Raw genomic sequence first — 18,803 nt, forward strand, 5'->3', positions numbered from 1 at the left:
ACCAAGAATGTAACATGAACCATGGTTTATCCAGAATACCAAAGTCATAGTATACATTATAATATATTGGTGCTTGTGAAAGATTATTGTCTGTACAATTCTTCCTTCTTGTGAATATTTATTTGTTAAAGCAGAATAGTTTATAGAGGAAAGTGGAATTCATCTTATGTTTTATTCAAGTTACTCATTTGACAAGAATGTTTCTACGTGGATAGTGGGTTTAAATTAAAGATAACACTTACGTTATTGCGAAAAAGACGAAAATCACTTTAGACATGGATAACTTTGTTAGTTTGTGAAACAGGACAAAGAAGGCTTTATTGTTGAAGACACGTTGATTGTTCCAGATACAAACAAAACGTTGCTTGATTTCAAATGCCCAAGTATATTACTTTGTTTTTTTCGTACACAACCATCACATTTTACCTTTTATTATTTTCTAAACCTTCCACCAATACTTGATAGCTCTTATATTACTACCAAAATACACTGTTTACTGTCCACATTCTCCATACACCATAATAGTAGATATATTTGTCTTCTAATGAAAACCGTTTGCCTTCTGATGACACAACTTTATACTATTCTGCACATGTATTCAGCACATATCAGATACACACAGGAGGAACAGGACTTATTGTGCTCTTTCGTCTTGTTAGAAATGTTAAGTGATGTCACGAAAGTCAAATGCCTCAGCGAAGACAGCCAATATTGCATGTTACACACAGGTCTAAATATTAAACAGATAAGGCGGTTTCACTGGAGTTTTATATTTCATGTGATTTGGTTATGGGCACGTGTGGCCCAGTCGTCTAAGGCGCCGTGATTCGCTGTGCAGAGTTGCGTCCCTTGGGCACGCCAGGAACCTATGATTGTGGGTTCGAATCCAGGTTAGCCCCGATTATGTTTCTAGGTTTGTCAACACCATACCCGTGCTCGTGGGTTTCACCGAAGTGGTAAACGTTTGAGACCTGCATCACTTCGGGCTTTCCTCCCACATTAAGCTGACACGCCGCGATATAACTGTAATACTGTTAAAAGCGGCGTTAAACCCAACTCACTCACTCACTGGTTATGATACGAGGAAATGTCACGTTTGATCTACAATTCAAGAATAAAACATCAAGCTATAGTATGTCGATATTGACTTAATATAAACTTTTCTTAATGTCACGTTTAATCTACGTTCTGGGAACAATGTATATCTTTCTGTGATTCATAGCCATTGATTTGTGTGTTGTTTTACACCACATCACAGACAGCTGAAACAGTATGAACCAGACACACCAGGGGATGATAGCATCGTCAGGGGATGATAGCATCGTCGGGGCACGATGAGACGCGAGTTTGGGCCAAGTCAGAGAGACTGACGAACCGTGAAGATCCGGGATAGAATAGGTCTTCAGCAACCCATACTTGCCGTAAAAGGTGACTATGCTTGTCGTAAAAGGCGACTAACGGGATCGGGTGGTCAGGTTCGCTGACTTGGTTGATGCATGTCATCGATCCCAATTGCGTGGATCGATGCTCATGATATTAATCATTGGGTTGTCTGGTCCAGACTCGATTATTTACAGACCGCCGTCATATAGCTGGAATATTGCTGAGTGCGGCGTTAAACAACAAACAAACAAACCAATCAGAGAGACTGACCACCCAAATTATAGTTCTTACTATTATCATATGATGTGCCAGGGGGCTGTTCTGACACGGAATCCACACGGAAGTCACTTGTAGCCATTTACGTCATGTTAAAATATTACGACATGCAAATGCTCACATCATAGTGTTTCATACATTACAGCAAAAGTGTGTGAATAATGACGCAAATTGTTTCATCATGGAAACAAATGGAGTTACGGAGCTATTGTGTCACTGGATTTTCTGATCCATCACTTGATTGTCTGGTTGGTTTACAGGCCACCGTCGCTTGGCAGGAGCGCGGCTGTGCCGCTTCAGACAACAAACAGACACTTACTTTTTATTTATATTTTTGCGGGTGCTTAATACCCTTTTGGCGATGACCTGGTGTCATCACTGACTTTCACTGCTCCATTCAAGTAATTTTCACCGCTAGTTTGCCTTTTACTTCCTTCCGGGGTAGAATAGGTCTTCAGCAACCCATGCTTGCCGTAAAAGGTGACTATGCTTGTCGTAAAAGGCGACTAACGGGATCGGGTGGTCAGGCTCGCTGACTTGGTTGATGCATGTTATCGATCCCAATTGCGTGGATCGATGCTCATGATATCAAGCACTGGATTGTCTGGTCCAGACTCGATTATTTACAGACCGCCGTCATATAGCTGGAATATTGCTGAGTGTGGCGTTAAACAACCAACCAACCAACCAACCTTTTACTTCCAAAAGAATCTTCTTTGGCGAATAATTGAGACTTTTTCATTCTCTCTCTTCAAGTGATGATGGCACAAGCACTGGTGGTACAAGGGAGAACAAGGCAGATTATTAGCCGAGTGTGATGCCTTATCGCAAAAATCATATATCAGGAATAAAAAGGATATTATTCGAGCCTTTGGCGAGCATTATGCTTATTCATTATATCTACAATATATGATACATCATATACGCAAATTGATATTCCATACGAATGATCACAATGATGAAATCTTTAGATGTGACATGGAGTTTGTTTCTATCAAATAATGAAATAACTTCTCCACATTCTTTTTGTGAAAGGAGAAAAATATTTTCATTATCATGTGAAAGTCCTTATCTTCTAAACGGAAATTAAATATTATGAGAATATCGAAAATAATACTTGTTCTTTGGTCCAACATTACTAGGTACGAGGTCTTTAACATGTGAGGGGCGGTAGGGTAGCCAAGTGGTTAAAACGTTCGCTCGTCAAGCCGAAGGCCCAGGTTCGATTCCCCACATGGATACAACGTGTATAATCTGGTGTCCACCGCGGTAATATTGCTCAAAGTGCTCAGTGGTGAACAACTCGAACAAACGCTTCGCATCTCAATATCCTTTCAAATTGTGTTCAACATGACTTGCCCCCCGGAGAATACGGTTTGACTTACAATGTCGTCTCGGGTACTTGGCAACACAGGGGATACAAATATCTCAATTGCCCAAGTGGGAGGCTCACACACGGCTTATAATCCAGTGGATAGGTAATGGTGAACTCACAAAGGCGAAGAACGTGTATCAAGGTCAGACTAGGTCCCAAGTGTCATATCCTGGTCGTCAGAGGGACCTTCAATAGGCATCGAGAGGACATCCTCTGTGACTTCGATGATCGTATGTCACCGTAACCCGATGATTATTCATCATGGTCCACTATTGTGTCTGGCCTAGGCTTGAGTAAATACAGACATCCCAGTTGTAACTGTTATATTGCTGACTGCGGCGTAAAACAATAAACAAACAAGACGAACTTGGAACAACAGTGAAATCATGCTCATTGAATCACATGTCAATGACAACAGCACAAAGGCAAGATGTCAACTTTTTTATTAAACCAACAATATTAAACAAAATCAATAAATTTAATTTAGATGTCAAGAGTAACAACATAAAGGCAAGAAATCCATTCACTTATTAGTTATATTTATATTTCTGCATTGGAGACCATAGGCCCATGTACATTTGAAAGAAATAAGTAAGTTTTACAAGAGGCAAGCGCACTTGTGACAATTATTGATTTGACAGTGACAATATTGATAATCGTTTACTCAGGGCTTTTTTCAATATTCGTAAGTACAAAATGATTATTACAGTTAAATAGCCTTGTTGGCTCTTCTTTGTAACACCTCGAGCGCTGGAATACACAGTAGCCTTGAGGACGTCGCTGGTCTATACATATATTCTTACACGTTTGGGGAAATCTTCTTCAAGCAAATAAAGAATCGGGTGTTCTTTAACTTCTCTGGGGTAGTATATATTATGCATAATATGTACACACAATATTTAGAAAATGTATATCAACGAGACAACAAAGGACATATTAGCAGGTATGAGTGAGTGAGTGAGTGAGTATGGTTTTACGCCGCTTTTAGCAATATTCCAGCAATATCACGGCGGGGAACACCAGATATGGGCTCCGCACATTGTACCCATGTCGGGAATCGAACCCGGGTCTTCGGCGTGACGAGCGAACGCTTTAACCACTAGACTACCCGACCGCCCCTAGCAGGTATGATGTCAAGCATGTCAGCTGAAACACGATCGTGTGTTCAGACACGCAATAAGTCATGAGACATTATCATTGCGCACTGTCCTCGACGAAATGAAAACAAATGCAAACATGGTACCGAACCAATGACATACCCCTAATACATAACATAATGATTAGTGCACCAGCAGTAATAACATGGCCATGGCGAAAAGAGACATGACAGGTTGGTATGCCGAGTTGTTGCCAACGGTGGTGCTCTGACCTGCTAGACACATCTTGGGCCGCTGTGAGGTGAGGACATTGCTGTAGGAGGATTTGGTTGACGTCTTGCAGATGTCCACGGATTGCACCAGACACGTGTTACGGTCAGCCGTGTCTCTAGAATGAGTAAGTATTTTTGCTGAATAAACTATTTAGACCTGCTTTCTCATTGATATTTTATGAATCGGAGAAGTAGAATAGTTCTGTGTCGCTACAAAAATTATGATGACCTATACACCTTAACATACATAATGAATGTATTATGCATACTTCTTAAATAACTTATGTGTGTCTTTCAGCCATACCTAGTGTTTAAACTTTATTCACTTCCCGAAAATTCAACTGACCAAAGTTCGGTATCAGTATACTAACCAGATAATAGTTCAGAAAGGGAAGAATAAATCAAATATTTTCAGTCCAGCTGACTGCGCCCATTTAAGAACATATCCTTCAAGGCAGCGTTTATTTATAATCGTTCATGTACTACACGGATTGGAGTGCGTGAGTTGGTTGGTAACAATTCACTTTGGTACTCGAGATGTAATACAACGGAATAGACAGTTAAGGATACATTAATAAACGGATATAAACAGACCTAGGAAATCTATTTAAACAAATCTGTTTGTTTTGATTAACGGAATATCTCAATGATGATTTCATTCAGACTCATTTAGCCATGTTAGTAAAGTTTAACTAATATAACTGCCGGCGAACCCGGGAACATGTAGCAAATAAAACAACAATTGTACTGAAGAGATTTCATGAAGGATGCATCATGCTGTGTACTCACTGACACAAATGCTTGAGAATACTCCGGTGAGACACTGAGCGACGTTTCCTGCCGGCATTACAGGCTGATTTCGTTGCTGCTACAACACAGCCTGCTTCAAACTCTAAAACCAAACACACTTACTGTAATAGACGTCTGACATAGTACATCAACATGCTGATTTTATTATGATTAATAAAATACAATTATCGTTACATCGTGAATGTTTGGATCGTGCTCTTTTTGTTTTGCGATCATGACGTTTTCCATGTTTTTATGCTAATCCGAACAACTATTGGTCACGCTTGTACAATTATGATTGTATATTTTTATAACGTATCAGACCAACTTACCTGATATTGTTTTGCAGAGATTTTCCAAGCCAGCCTGCACTGTCTGTATGTCGGGTACAGTGGGCTTCAGGCTGTCTACGCTGCATTCACTCTGTACAGACAGCGTACAGTTGACGGCGTCCTGATGCGTGGATAATTCACTGTATGTAAAGAAACATATAAAAATTACCCAAAGAAATCCTTAACCATGTTGATAATAAACCTAACTCTTTGATATTAATCAAAATGCATATCCTCGATTTATAACGAAATTCAAGTTAACAAAACCCATCAGGGTCCCTGTAGTAACTCACACGTGGTAAAATTTTGCTTTACCGCTTCCGCTATTGTTGGCCTTTCCAAAAGGAATGCCTTCCCTAAGTATCATGGTGGAATACCTTAGGATTTGGTTTTAAATATTTAACCCAGGTACTCGACGGGACGAACGAATGCTTTAATCACTGAGCTGTTCCATCACCCTTACCTAGCTCAGATAAAATTACAAATATCTCAGACATCAATCATTATACCTGCATGTAACTGCCAATATCACCCATGAGTAATGACTTTACGATATTTGCATTTCAGCACTGTAGGTATTCTCTGTATCAATGTTCGGTCTAACCCTAATACTAGAACCCCTTGCATGGCCATGAACACAAACACTTCTATTTCTCGTTTTGACCTTGAGTTGACCCTGGTCATTTAAATTTGTCATTCCCCTCGTCGTGATATTGCTGGAAAATTGCTAAAAGAAGCGCAAAGCCATACTTACTCACTCACACACTCACCATCTTAACCATGAACGTGTAACACTTATTCATGACCACAAACATATTACAGATAGTAAGTGAGTTTGATTTTACACCACATTTAGCAATATTCATGCGACATCATGGCGATGGACACCGGAAATGGGCTCTACGCATTGTACAAATGTGGGGAATCGAACCCGGGTGTTCGGTGTGATGCGTGACACTTTAACTCACAAATAGCATGTGCTGTTCCAGATCAGGTCCAGATATATAATGTCATTATAGGTTCCAATGAAAATGGTTCCTCGGATTTTGCCCTGATGAAATACAAAATCTTTATGGAACGTATATACCTGTTTGCGGCTAAGGATTATTATGTTTGAATAAGTGATCAGTACCTGCACATTTGTTGACTGTGATCGAGGGTGATTGTTCTAAGAATGTACTCGCTGTACTGCTCGCTAGTGTCGAAATCTGGAATGGTCAGCGTGATGCCAGCGTCTCCAAGACAGTTAAGGTAGCCCCTTCTCACTCCCCACTTGCTGGAACAGTCTACTGGCAGGTTCCTGTCTATTCCAAGACTCCCATCTGGCGAAGATAGCATTCATAAATACCTGCAGCGGAGACAAAACATCACACGGGGAGACCACCATCGTCAATACTTCAAGGGTTTTGTATACACTACCTATCCATCACTCGTGAATACATACGGCCGCTTTGTGGTGTAGTCGCTCCGTTTAACAAATGAATCATGTCACGGCCTGGTTCCTGCAAGAGGGACACTGGTGAGAGTACGGACCAATGAGCTCTCAGCTTACACTCCGCACGTGGCAATATTTCACGTGCAACATGTGCTTCAGTATTGCTGTCGTACTCATTACATAACGTTCAGGCACATTCGTCACCAGTCGCCCCTTTCCGTAACCTGCAAGAAGACTCGTCCCCCTCTCGATGAATGTTATGTGCGAAAATACGACAAACCAATCAGAATGCGCGTTTATGATTTCGAGTTCTTTGTCAAATAATCCCTCAGAAATAATTTTTGATTTTACATATGTCTTGCATCTAAAAATATACCCAAGACACAGTTAAATGTGTTCAATCATACTGTATAATTCCGCACGTCCTTTAAATTGCATCTGAAATATATATACTATGTGGGGAAATATATGTGAACCACTACGCAACGAGTTGACAATTGTTTTAGGTATGCCCGTATGCTAAGACGGAACCAAGTCACAAAAATGGCAATGAGAGGGGCACGAGTCGGCTTGTCCCGGAATAACACGAGTTGGTCACGAATGATGAGAGGGGCACGGGTCGCTATTCGGCTTGTCCCGGGATAACACGAGTTGGTCACGAATGGTTCAGGCAGTTGCGCTCTTTTGACGTCCATGAGTTACTGACGGCTTCTTCCATTGTTTGACTGGATGTACACACGCGGCACTATTACGCCGCATTTCGACCGCATGTATACACGGGTGCTGGAGGAACGTGTGTACGAACATATGAGTGAGTGAGTATGGTTTTACGTCGCATTTAGCAATATTCCAGCAATATCACGGCGGGGGACACCAGAAATGGGTTTCACATATTGTACCCATGTCGGGAATCGAACCCGGGTCTTCGGCGTGACGAGCGAACGCTTGAACCACTAGGCTGCCCGATCTCCTCACAAACATATGAAGATTGGAAAACCCGAAAGACGAATGCACATGTAGCAATCTCATTTAAATCAGACCTTAGTTCTCGTTACAGCTAAACAAAGATCTGAAGACATCCCATTAGGGGTCACGTCAGAACGACCTTTCATCCGACCAATCAGTGCGTCGCTTACCAGATTATGAAAGTGACAGTCGGAATGTGATTTCTAATCATGCAATCTCGAAAACTTCAACGACTGAATCCTTACACTCTAGACCATCTGTTAGCCTTTTTTTGTTCAGGTTTCAATTTGTAATCGAGAATTTGTCAAAATATATTTCAAAGCGTAGTCGCCAATTTGAAATTAGTGCCATAAAAAAGCACGAGAAAGCTGCCTTCTGATTGGTCATTCCATTGGTCGGTCAAAGTTCGCGCAAGGTCGGTCTGACGTGACCCGTAATGGGATGTCCTCAGATCTTTGTTTAGCGGTAGCGAGAACTAAGATCTGATTTTAATGAGATTGAAATTTCAGTCATGTATAAACGTGCCTGAGTCGTATTTCCATAAAAATGCGCAGTATTCGTGGATGTGACAAGTATTTAGTCCAAGACACAATCATTATTCATTCATGAGTTACCCCAACACTATCATACATGTATAGCGTTATGTGGCAGTATATATTGTAAGTTTATTTCAAATGATTGTTTATTTCCGATGTGACTACAAAAAGGCGTCGAAATACCATAGCCATGCACTAATTCTTACCAGTAACATTTCTACAAATTTCTGGGTCAGGGATTGACAGTTCATATTGCTGTACAGCTGCATCGCCACACGACTTCAGGTGCTTCTTGCCACACAGACGAGCCAGCACGTGGATCCTGCATTGACAAACAGATCAGAGTCTTAGACTGTCATCACCCCATTTCACCAAGGGGTCAAAGTTCACTATCTAGCTCACTGTAGGTTTATCCAGCAATAATAAGGTGACACACCATGATAGATACATTGTTGGCGTTAAATCTGACTCCTCATACTTCCACTTCAATGTCCGGCATTTATATGATCTAACATTGTAACAGCAACAGACGTTCAGGTTTTTATAGAAGTAATGGTATTAGCAGCAGAAGTTAATACAGTAGTTGTGGCAGTGGCAGTGGCAGTAGTAGTAGTAGTAGTAGTAGTAGTAGTAGTAGTAGTAGTGGTAGTAGTGTTGGTATTGGTAGTAGTGGTGGTGGTAGTATTAGTAGTAGTAGCAGTAGTAGTGGCAGTAGTAGTAGTGGTGGTAGTAGTGGTAGTAGTAGTAGTGTTAGTAGTAGTAGTGTTAGTAGTGGTAGTGGTAGTAGTAGCAGTGGTAGCCTACATTTTTCAGGAAATTATCAGCTTGTAAAACATATTTGCGACTACATGTCATTCACCATTTGAATGGTTCTACTGTTTATCAATATGAAAGTTATGTTTATCACATTACTTAAAAATTGCTTAATAAATAATTACTTAAATCAAAGGCAGGCCGTAAGGGCCTGCTGAAATTTAAAACTATCAGCCCGAGAACACATTTTTCGTCCTCGGGCCTACGGGCCGATGTCTATTTCGAACACTGAGTAGTAGTAGTAGTAGTAGTAGTAATAGTAGTAGTAGTAGTAGTAGTAGTAGTAGTAGTAATAGTAGTAGTAGTAATAGTGATAGTAGTAGTAGTACTACTAGAGGTGGTGGTGGTGGTAGTAGTAGTGGTAGTAGTAGTAGTAGTGATGATAGAGGTGGTAGTGGTGGTGGTAGTAGTAGTAGTAGTAGTTGTTGTGATCGTAGTAGTGGTAGTAGTAGTAGTAGTAGCAGTGGTAATAGTTGTGGTAGTAGTGGTAGTAGTGGTAGTGGTAGTAGTAGTAGTAGCGGTAGTAGTAGTGCTAGTAGTTGTGGTAGTAGTAGTGTTAGTAGTGGCTGTGGTCGTAGTAGTGTTATTAGTAGTGGTTGTGGTCGTAGTAGTTGTATTGGTGGTAGTAGTAGTGGTAGTAGTAGCAGTGGTAGTAGTTGTGGAAGTAGTCGTAGTGGTAGAAGTAGTGGCAGTAGTGGTAGTGGTAGTAGTGGTAGTAGTAATGGTAGTAGTAGTAGTAGTAGTAGTAGTAGTGGTAGTAGTAGTAGTGGTGGTGGTAGTAGTAGTAGTAGTAGTAGTAGTAGTAGCAGCAGCAGTAGAGCTATGGCCACTTACGCGCATGTACTCCGAGTGGCCCATTCAACGTCAGTGGTGTTGTTACCAGTTGGCACAGAGGGCCTTCTGGTGAAGTTCATGCAATCTTGTATTTCCGTCATCTTAGATATCATACAGTCTCGTATCAAACCTGAAATACACCAATATGACATAACGGTGAGGTTAATGTCGATTGAACATTTCTTCGCGTGTACTTGAGACCTCCATACATTCCCATATAAAACAAGGTCCATGTAAACAGACGATCACGGCTTGGGCCAACTGGCAGTGCCAGCGATCAAACACCAATTTGTTTGTCTGTTAAATATGATGATGTATATTAAGCAGTTAATCATTGCCCAAACGTCAATATATTTCCAACATTAATATATACTAATTCTAAACTTATAGATCATGAAACAAAATCCCCTTTTCCAGGTAGCCATTGAGGTCTCATCCCAAACGCCGTTTTTTCCCAAATTTATCTTACGCATCTGTATTATCTTTTCCGCAACCGTTTTTTTTCTTAAACATGTATCTTAACTAGTAGTTAAAGCGATGGTTCTGGGTGCAGAAAGGGAATTTCAAAGTGACGGATAATCGTCACGTGTTCAGTTTGGTTTTCCAGTCATCGGGTATTGCTCGATGGCTTCCTCTAACAAAGGTGTACCTTCTACGTCACTGCACTGCAACTCGAGCTGTTGCCTGATCTTGTCCTCTGAAGGTATCGCAGCCTGGAGCACAGGGTAGGACTTCGTGCACTCCTTCATAATGAAGCCAGTACATAGCGAGGCGCTCACATAGTTCTCCCTGTTCTCGGGTCTAAAACAGATGATCGGACATAACGTTATGCCTCAAATTTGTAAATGTCCACCGTAGAACTTTGTGAAAGTTTGAGGACTTAGGCCTTGAATTGTGTAATCCTGGCCAAACCCCTTTGAGAAAGTCGTATGATGCCCCTTGAAATCTGCGTAGAAGGAGCACACTCGGTTTAACCTAATACTTTGTGAAATATATACACCAAAGGCTGGAGCTGCTGTTATAATGTTATAATTGCATATTTCTAAACTAAGTCCTCCAACCTCTCGGACTCCCAATGTTCTCAAATCTCCGCATTGACACTTTTTAAATATCTCCCATCTCCCCTATTGCCTCGAGTTTTACAAACCCAAACATTAAAAACACGAAATAATTATTCTTCACATCCTATTCTGACACATCCTTCAGCAACCGTCTGTTTGTGCTCTTCTTTCATTCCACGGGCGACACGAAACAAACTGTTGAGATTCGAATATATCTCACATTGTTAAACTTGACCTCGATAACATTCATGGAGCCTAGCTATAAAACGGACCTCGTGAGCTACCTACTGGCAAAGCTTTCTTGTGGTGTTACTGTCCAACTGCGCGACAATGGATTGTATTGCAATTGAAGAGGTGGACGTGTTGGCCAGCAACTCTGGGTCGGGGAGGGTCAGCGGGATGTTGAAGAAATCAAGGCATTTCTGAGACGTCGAGGTGACTGATGCTGTGTCGGAGCAGACCACGAGAGCTGAGAAGTTAGGAATGTCTTTTCTGTCGGAATGGATACCTGGAAGAGTAAGAGTGAGTGAGTGAGATAGGTTTTACGCATTTTTTACAGCAATTTACTTACATCACGGTGTGACAGCTTGATGTGGAAGCAAAGGCGGAGGTCAGACATTTATCACTTTGTGAAACCCACAGTACGGTGCTGACAAACCTAGAAACATAATAAGTGGGAACTGGGATTCGAACCCGCGATGGTAAGTTTCTGGTACGCATAATTGACGCACTTATACACGGGGCCACCATGACCCCTCTGTAACAATAGGAAAGGGATGAAACAACATTTTTTTTATCAGCCAACAGTTATTTTTCTCAACCCGCGAGTTGTCACGATACACCTGACACTCATGCACGTGGCACATCTTTCTATAACCCAACTAGAGAGCGTAGCTTTGAACAGTTTTTCAGTTATACCACGGCCTGTCTGTATATTGTGAGAGGAACACTCGACGTTTCTCGCTTTGGTAAAACTCGTGAGCATGGGTGTGGTTATGGCACTCCAAAAATCATAAACAGGGCATATCTGGAAGTCGAACTTAAAAGACTTCAGTGAGATCTCCATATCCCGTTGAAGATGAATGAGTGAGTGGGGCAGGGTTTTCGCCGCGTTTAGCAATATTTCAGCAATAGCACGTCGGGGCCCCATTGCTCCAAGAGAAATGCGCTGCACACATTGTACTCATGTGGGGAATGGAACCCAGGCCTTCGGCGTTACGAGTGAACGCTTTAACCACTAGGCTACCCAACTTTATCGGAAAGGCGTGTCAGTTCCATAAGATCGAAAAAGGGTGTTGGGTCGAAAGGTGTGTCAGTTCCCTCATATCGATCGAAAAGGGGTATTGGATCGCCAAGGCGTGTCAGTTCCTAAGGTCGAAAAGGGGTGTAGCTCACCAAGGTCGATCGAAAAGGGGTTTCGGATCGCCAGGTCGTGCCATTTCCTAAGATGGAAAAGGTGTGTTAGATCGACAAGGCATGTCAACTCCCTAAGATCGAAAAGGGGTCTTGGATCGCTAAGGCTTGTCACTTCCTAAGGTCGAAAAGGTGTGTCAGCACCCTAAGATCGAATAAGGGTGTTAGATCAACAAGGCATGTCAACTCCCTAATATCGAAAAATTGGTCTTGGGTCGCCAAGGCGTGTCAATTCCTAAGATGGAAAAGGGTGAGTGGATTCGAGCGTGAGCCACGGTAACGCGGTATAGCGAGACAGTGGTAGCGCTATAGCGTGGTAATTGCGCTGTTGGTAGCGCGAGAAGCTACGCCCGATAAACTGCATTGTTGCCTTGATAAATTATCTGTGTCAGGTGTATGCAAGCTATGTGTCCTCTATCACTGTTGTTGTGCCTGTAGTCTCACGTTATGTGACGAGGCAAAAGGAGTGGACGTCTAACCGGATGTTTACAGGATACATGCGGGATACCCTGAAACGCACAACGTGCGCACCAAATTCTTATACAACCCATCGCGTTGACATGAACATATTACGTTGGTATAGAATGAATGCATGTCAAGTAAGGGTTACATGGCGGGACAGTCCTGTATTTATTACGTTGCGTTCTCCCACAGCACACATGTACACATTATAGTGAGTGAGTGAGTATGGTTTTACGCCGCTTTTAGCAATATTCCAGCAATATCAGGGCGGGGGACAGCAGAAATGGGCTTCAAACATTGTTCCCAGGCCGGGAATCGAACCCGGGTCTTCGGCGTGACGAGCGAACGCTTTAACCACTAGGCTACCCGACCGCCCCTGCACACATTGTAAGTTAATGAGATGAATTGATAGACGTTATTTATATGAGGCCAGTTACTTTTGTTTCTTTGAAAGGCATTCAGAAGTGACACACAGATGGAAGAGAATTTATGGATGTCAACTTCTTTATTATGAGGAACACAACGTTTCGGAGTATATACTTACTCCTTCGTCAGTAGATTTAATTCTATGAGACAGAGAACATATATATGTACCTGCAAGAACAACAAAAGTAATACATACTGTGAATATGTAAAGAAGTTTATATTGTGTTTTAAAACATGTTTTTGTATCTATTAACCACACAGACAGGGTACAGTGTTAACAAGCTACGCTCAAACGATGTGAGATGTATTCTGAATGTCAGATGTGAGATGTCAGCTGCTAGTATGTAGTACGGTATAGAGTGACAGTTGACGACACCCATCGGTACACTTCCCAATCAAATCTTGAATTTTAAATTTCCGTGTATGCAATTTAATCTCCCCAACAGTAACCGTCCGGAATGTGGGGGTTCCGATACGCGGGGTTCCTCTTTTCTTTCATTTTACTTACCTGATGTTGTCAAGTTACGTACCTGCCACTAGGCATAGCAATGTCACCAGTCGTCCCCACATTACTGTAAGATGGGATCCGTAAACTGTAGTGCTGTTTCGTGGACTCTTGCTTGTTGCTGTGTTCCTGCGATGTGACGGATGTGAGTAAAGCCTGTCCTTATAGACTCCCTATGACACACCATGCAGACATGTGGGATTGCCTGTACTCTCTGCGTCTTACTGGAAATATATAACAGTGAATCGAAACGATAAAAGGGGAAAGTTACTTTATCACAATTAGATCAAGCTATTGTTTAAACGATCAATTATTTTTTTCAGAAAATGACAGGTGATTGTCAATTAATCATGCCTACATTATCTTCAACACAATTTTTTAGTTAACATATACATGAAGTTGATAGTACTATTGTTGTTTTGACGCTCAAATCAATGATTTCATATTTTGTAAGGCATGCAGGTGTCGCCAGCGGGGTCCGAACCCCGCATCGTATATGAGGACGTGACATGGTATAAGACCACATAAAATCGCGTGAAATTAACTATTAAATACATTTTATATTTTTATGATCCTTAAAGGCTAAACAAATATGTAACGTGTTGTGTTTCGTTTTGTTACGATATTCATGTAAGGTTATTAGAAAAAGACAAAGAGAAGCGGATATTTCCTTGTTCAGGTCCCTCTATTCACAAAGTCACCATCAACATGTTCGTAAATTGGCCAGCGATTGATGAAATACTCGTGTAGGGCCCTACTGAATTGTGAAGAACCTTCCATCACAGATTGTAAAGACAAATTCGCGACGGATCAGAAAACACAGTCCACGTGCATCACATGGAGGCGACACACATGTAGTATTAATACTATGGAGAGTTTGTTCTGGTTTATGCTTCAACTATTTTAAAGTGTGTTTTGTCAAAATCTCAAAGGACGGGTGTCTCGAGTTCTTCTCCTTAACCGAAATAGTGCTTCTCTTTCCAAGTCGGAGTTTCCAACTTTTTAGGTAGTGAATGTATTTGTTACACCTTATATTGAGTAATGCCGCATGGCCCTGTTGATTAATTAGTTCAGAAAGTAGGCGGATGAGTCTTAAGCTTCACTGCTGAGAACATCCGTCCTGTCCCACACTGAACTACAGGCGATGATTGATTGAAATGAGAAGGGCACAGGCATCTTCCTGAGGCAAGGGCGTTAATTGACTATAAAAGTTCAGTTTCCACCCTTGCCGAACTAGCCTGGATTTTCGTGTCTCGATCGAGTTATGTCCCTTCTATGTCCTCCAATTGACCAATCAGATTTCATCTCTCACATCACTAGCATTTGCTTCAAAGCAAATGGCGGAGCCCAGTCAAGAGGATCTGATCGATAATCAAGATCTCTATGGTAATAAAACGGATCTTACCCCGCGAAGTGCAAAAGATCACTTGAGCACCTTAATTGAAAAGATTTAAAGATTTGCAAAATATCTGTCGAAGCCCAGGTGACCGTACACATGTTTTGCAAATCCTGCAGTCGGCCGAAATCTGCTCATTGAAATCCATGTTGTTTACGAACCAGGCTGTCAAAATGGATTCCTGTTGACGCCCGTGAGATGAATGGGATTTTTTCACTTGCGATACCCAAGGGTTTAATACATATAAAAATAAATTGGATGATTATGACACAGACCCCTTTCTTTTGGAAACAAATGACCAGGGATACATTGCAACTGCGACTTTAAGTCATTTGCAGGTGGTGGATAACAACAAAGAAGTCCTCGGGGTCCGGATGGATATGATTGTTCAAAGTACGAGGATCCCTGATCAAGATCTGTGGATTGTTCTTGCAAAACTGGACCCCGATTCATAGTTTTCAACCCAGTCAAACCGATTTGGTATCGAATTGTAGAAGGTTTTATGAGGCATCAAGTGGGTAGTGTCCTCTTTCGTCCGTCAGTTGAGTGAGATGAACCAACCAAGCTTGTTGATGGATTCTTGTCCCGATGTAGTCTTTTGAATAAGGGAAACAGTGTCTTTCTGGACAAATCTTATACATCACCGGAACATGTCAAAGAACGAGAACTGTCCATACAAATGCCTGTGTCGGGAAGCCTAGTGGTTAAAGCGTTCGCTCGTCACGCCGAAGACCCGACGTTCGATGCCCGACATAGGTAAAATGTGTGAAGCCCGTCTCTGGTGTCCCCCGCCGTGATATTGCTGGAATATTGCTAAAAGCAGCGTAAAACATTACTCACTCACTCACTCACACTTCGTGTTAGTCGCGGTGATGTACCCGAGGCCATAAAGGAGTCGTTGTGATGTGCCCGACCTAATAAAGGAGTCGTGGTGATGTGCCCGAGGCAATAAAGGAGTCGCGGTGATGTGCCCTAGGTAATAAAGGAGTCGCGGTGATGTGCCCGAGGTAATAAAGGAGTCGCGGTGATGTGCCCGAGGTAATAAAGGAGTCGTGGTGATGTGCCCGAGGTAATAAAGGAGTCGTGGTGATGTGCCCGAGGCAATAAAGGAGTCGTGGTGATGTACCCAGGGTAATAAAGGAGTCGTGGGGATGTGCCCGGGGTAATAAAAGAGTCGTGGTGATGTGCCCGGGGCAATAAAAGAGTCGTGGTGATGTGCCCGAGGTAATAAAGGGGTCGTGGTGATGTGCCCGGGGTAATAAAGGAGTCGCGGTGATGTGCCCGAGGCAATAAAGGAGTCGTGGTGAAGTGCCCGGGGCAATAAAGGAGTCGTGGTGATGTGCCCGGGGCAATAAAGGAGTCTTGATGATGTGCCCGAGGCATTGAAGGGGTCGCAGTGATGTGCCCGGGGCAATAAAGGAGTCGTGGTGATGTGCCCGAGGCAATAAAGGAGTCGCAGTGATGTGCCCGAGGCATTGAAGGGGTCGCGGTGATGTGCCCGGGACAATAAAGGAGTCGTGGTAATGTGCCCGGGGCAATAAAGGAGTCGCAGTGATGTGCCCGAGGCATTGAAGGGGTCGCGGTGATGTGCCCGAGGTAATAAGGAGTTGTGGTGATGTGCCCGAGGTAATAAAGGAGTCGCGGTGATGTGTCCGAGGCAATGAAGGGGTCGCGGTGATGTGTCCGAGGCAATGAAGGGGTCTTGGTGATGTGCTCGGGGTAATAAAGGAGTCGTGGTGATGTGCCCGAGGCAATAAAGGAGTCGTGGTAATGTGCCCTAGGCAATAAAGGAGTCGCGGTGATGTGCCCGGGGTAATAAAGGAGTCGTGGTGATGTGCCCGAGGCAATGAAGGGGTCGCGGTGATGTGCCCGAGGCAATAAAGGAGTCGCGGTGATGTGCCCGAGGCAATAAAGGAGTCGCGGTGATGTGTCCGAGGTAATAAAGGAGTCGCGGTGATGTGCCCGGGGTAATAAAGGAGTCGCGGTGATGTGCCCGGGATAATAAAGGAGTCGCGGTGATGTGCCCGAGGTAATAAGGAGTTGTGGTGATGTGCCCGAGGTAATAAAGGAGTCGTGGTGATGTGCCCCAGGTAATAAGGAGTTGTGGTGATGTGCCCGAGGTAATAAAGGAGTCGCGGTGATGTGCCCCAGGTTATAAAGGAGTCATGGTGATGTGCCCGGGATAATAAAGGAGTCGTGGTGGTGTGTCCGAGGTAATAAAGGAGTCGCAGTGATGTGCCCGGGGTAATAAAGGAGTCGCGGTGATGTGCCTGGGGTAATAAAGGAGTCGTGGTGATGTGCCCTGGGTAATAAAGGAGTCGTGGGGATGTGCCTGGGTAATAAAGGAGTCTTGATGATGTGCCTGGGGTAATAAAGGAGTCGTGATGATGTGCCTGGGGTAATAAAGGAGTCATGGTGATGTGCCCGGGGTAATAAAGGAGTCGTGATGTTGTGCCCGAGGTAATAAAGGAGTTGTGGTGATGTGCCCGAGGTAATAAAGGAGTCGCGGTGATGTGCCCGAGGTAATAAAGGAGTCGTGATGATGTGCCCCAGGTAATAAGGAGTTGTGGTGATGTGCCCGAGGTAATAAAGGAGTCGCAGTGATGTGTCCCAGGTTATAAAGGAGTCATGGTGATGTTCCCGGGATAATAAAGGAGTCGTGGTGGTGTGTCCGAGGTAATAAAGGAGTCGTGGTGATGTGCCCGGGGTAATAAAGGAGTCATGGTGATGTGCCCGGGGTAATAAAGGAGTCGTGGTGATGTGCCCTGGGTAATAAAGGAGTCGTGATGATGTGCCCGAGGTAATAAAGGAGTCGTGGTGATGTGCCCGAGGTAATAAAGGGGTCGTGATGATGTGCCTGGGGTAATAAAGGAGTCGTGATGATGTGCCCGAGGTAATAAAGGAGTCGTGGTGATGTGCCCGAGGCAATAAAGGAGTCGTGATGATGTGCCCCAGGTAATAAAGGAATCATGGTGATGTGCCCGAGGCAATAAAGGAGTCGCGGTGATGTTCGTTCAAACCTAGCTGCCACTTGTCAGTGTTCCTGAGAAGCAGTCAACCTCCTCTATGGAGGACAAAAACATTTCACTACATCAGGCAAAAGTTTATGTGGTTAATAAACTGGATTGTCGCAACAATCACAGTGTCGGTCATTTCAAGCGTTACCAAGCCAAAACGTGTTGTTGACATAAAACTCAGGAAGTCACTCTGATGGAACAAGAAAACGTTATGTTACCTTGTCAATGTCTTACACTGCAAGTTCACACTGCCACAGTCCTGGATAAATATTCCTTTTACAACCAATACATCTTTTTATGATATTGAAATAATAGACAGTACAAAATGGTTTCAAAATGTCACGGTCGTAAGTACGTTTATATACAGAGTTTTGCAAACATGTTGCCAATAGCTTTCATCCCCAAATTACTTCAG

General features: G+C 43.0%; 1 protein-coding gene across 1 annotated transcript; it reads right to left on the bottom strand.

The window, feature by feature from the left end:
• Positions 1–3,479: 3,479 nt before the first annotated feature.
• Positions 3,480–14,130, bottom strand: LOC139464024 (uncharacterized). Its single transcript, XM_071245537.1, has 9 exons — positions 14,001–14,130; positions 11,458–11,677; positions 10,758–10,909; positions 10,109–10,238; positions 8,668–8,783; positions 6,657–6,846; positions 5,525–5,664; positions 5,193–5,295; positions 3,480–4,519 (listed from the first exon to the last, which is right to left on the bottom strand). The coding sequence occupies exons 1-9, from the start codon at positions 14,038–14,040 to the stop codon at positions 4,315–4,317; spliced, it is 1,296 nt and encodes a 431-aa protein (XP_071101638.1). The 5' UTR covers positions 14,041–14,130; the 3' UTR covers positions 3,480–4,314.
• Between the last annotated feature and the right edge of the window lie 4,673 nt (positions 14,131–18,803).

The sequence above is a fragment of the Haliotis cracherodii genome, unplaced genomic scaffold (genome assembly GCF_022045235.1).
Source record: "Haliotis cracherodii isolate W230 unplaced genomic scaffold, xgHalCrac1.p SCAF_16, whole genome shotgun sequence".
NCBI lineage: Eukaryota > Metazoa > Mollusca > Gastropoda > Lepetellida > Haliotidae > Haliotis > Haliotis cracherodii.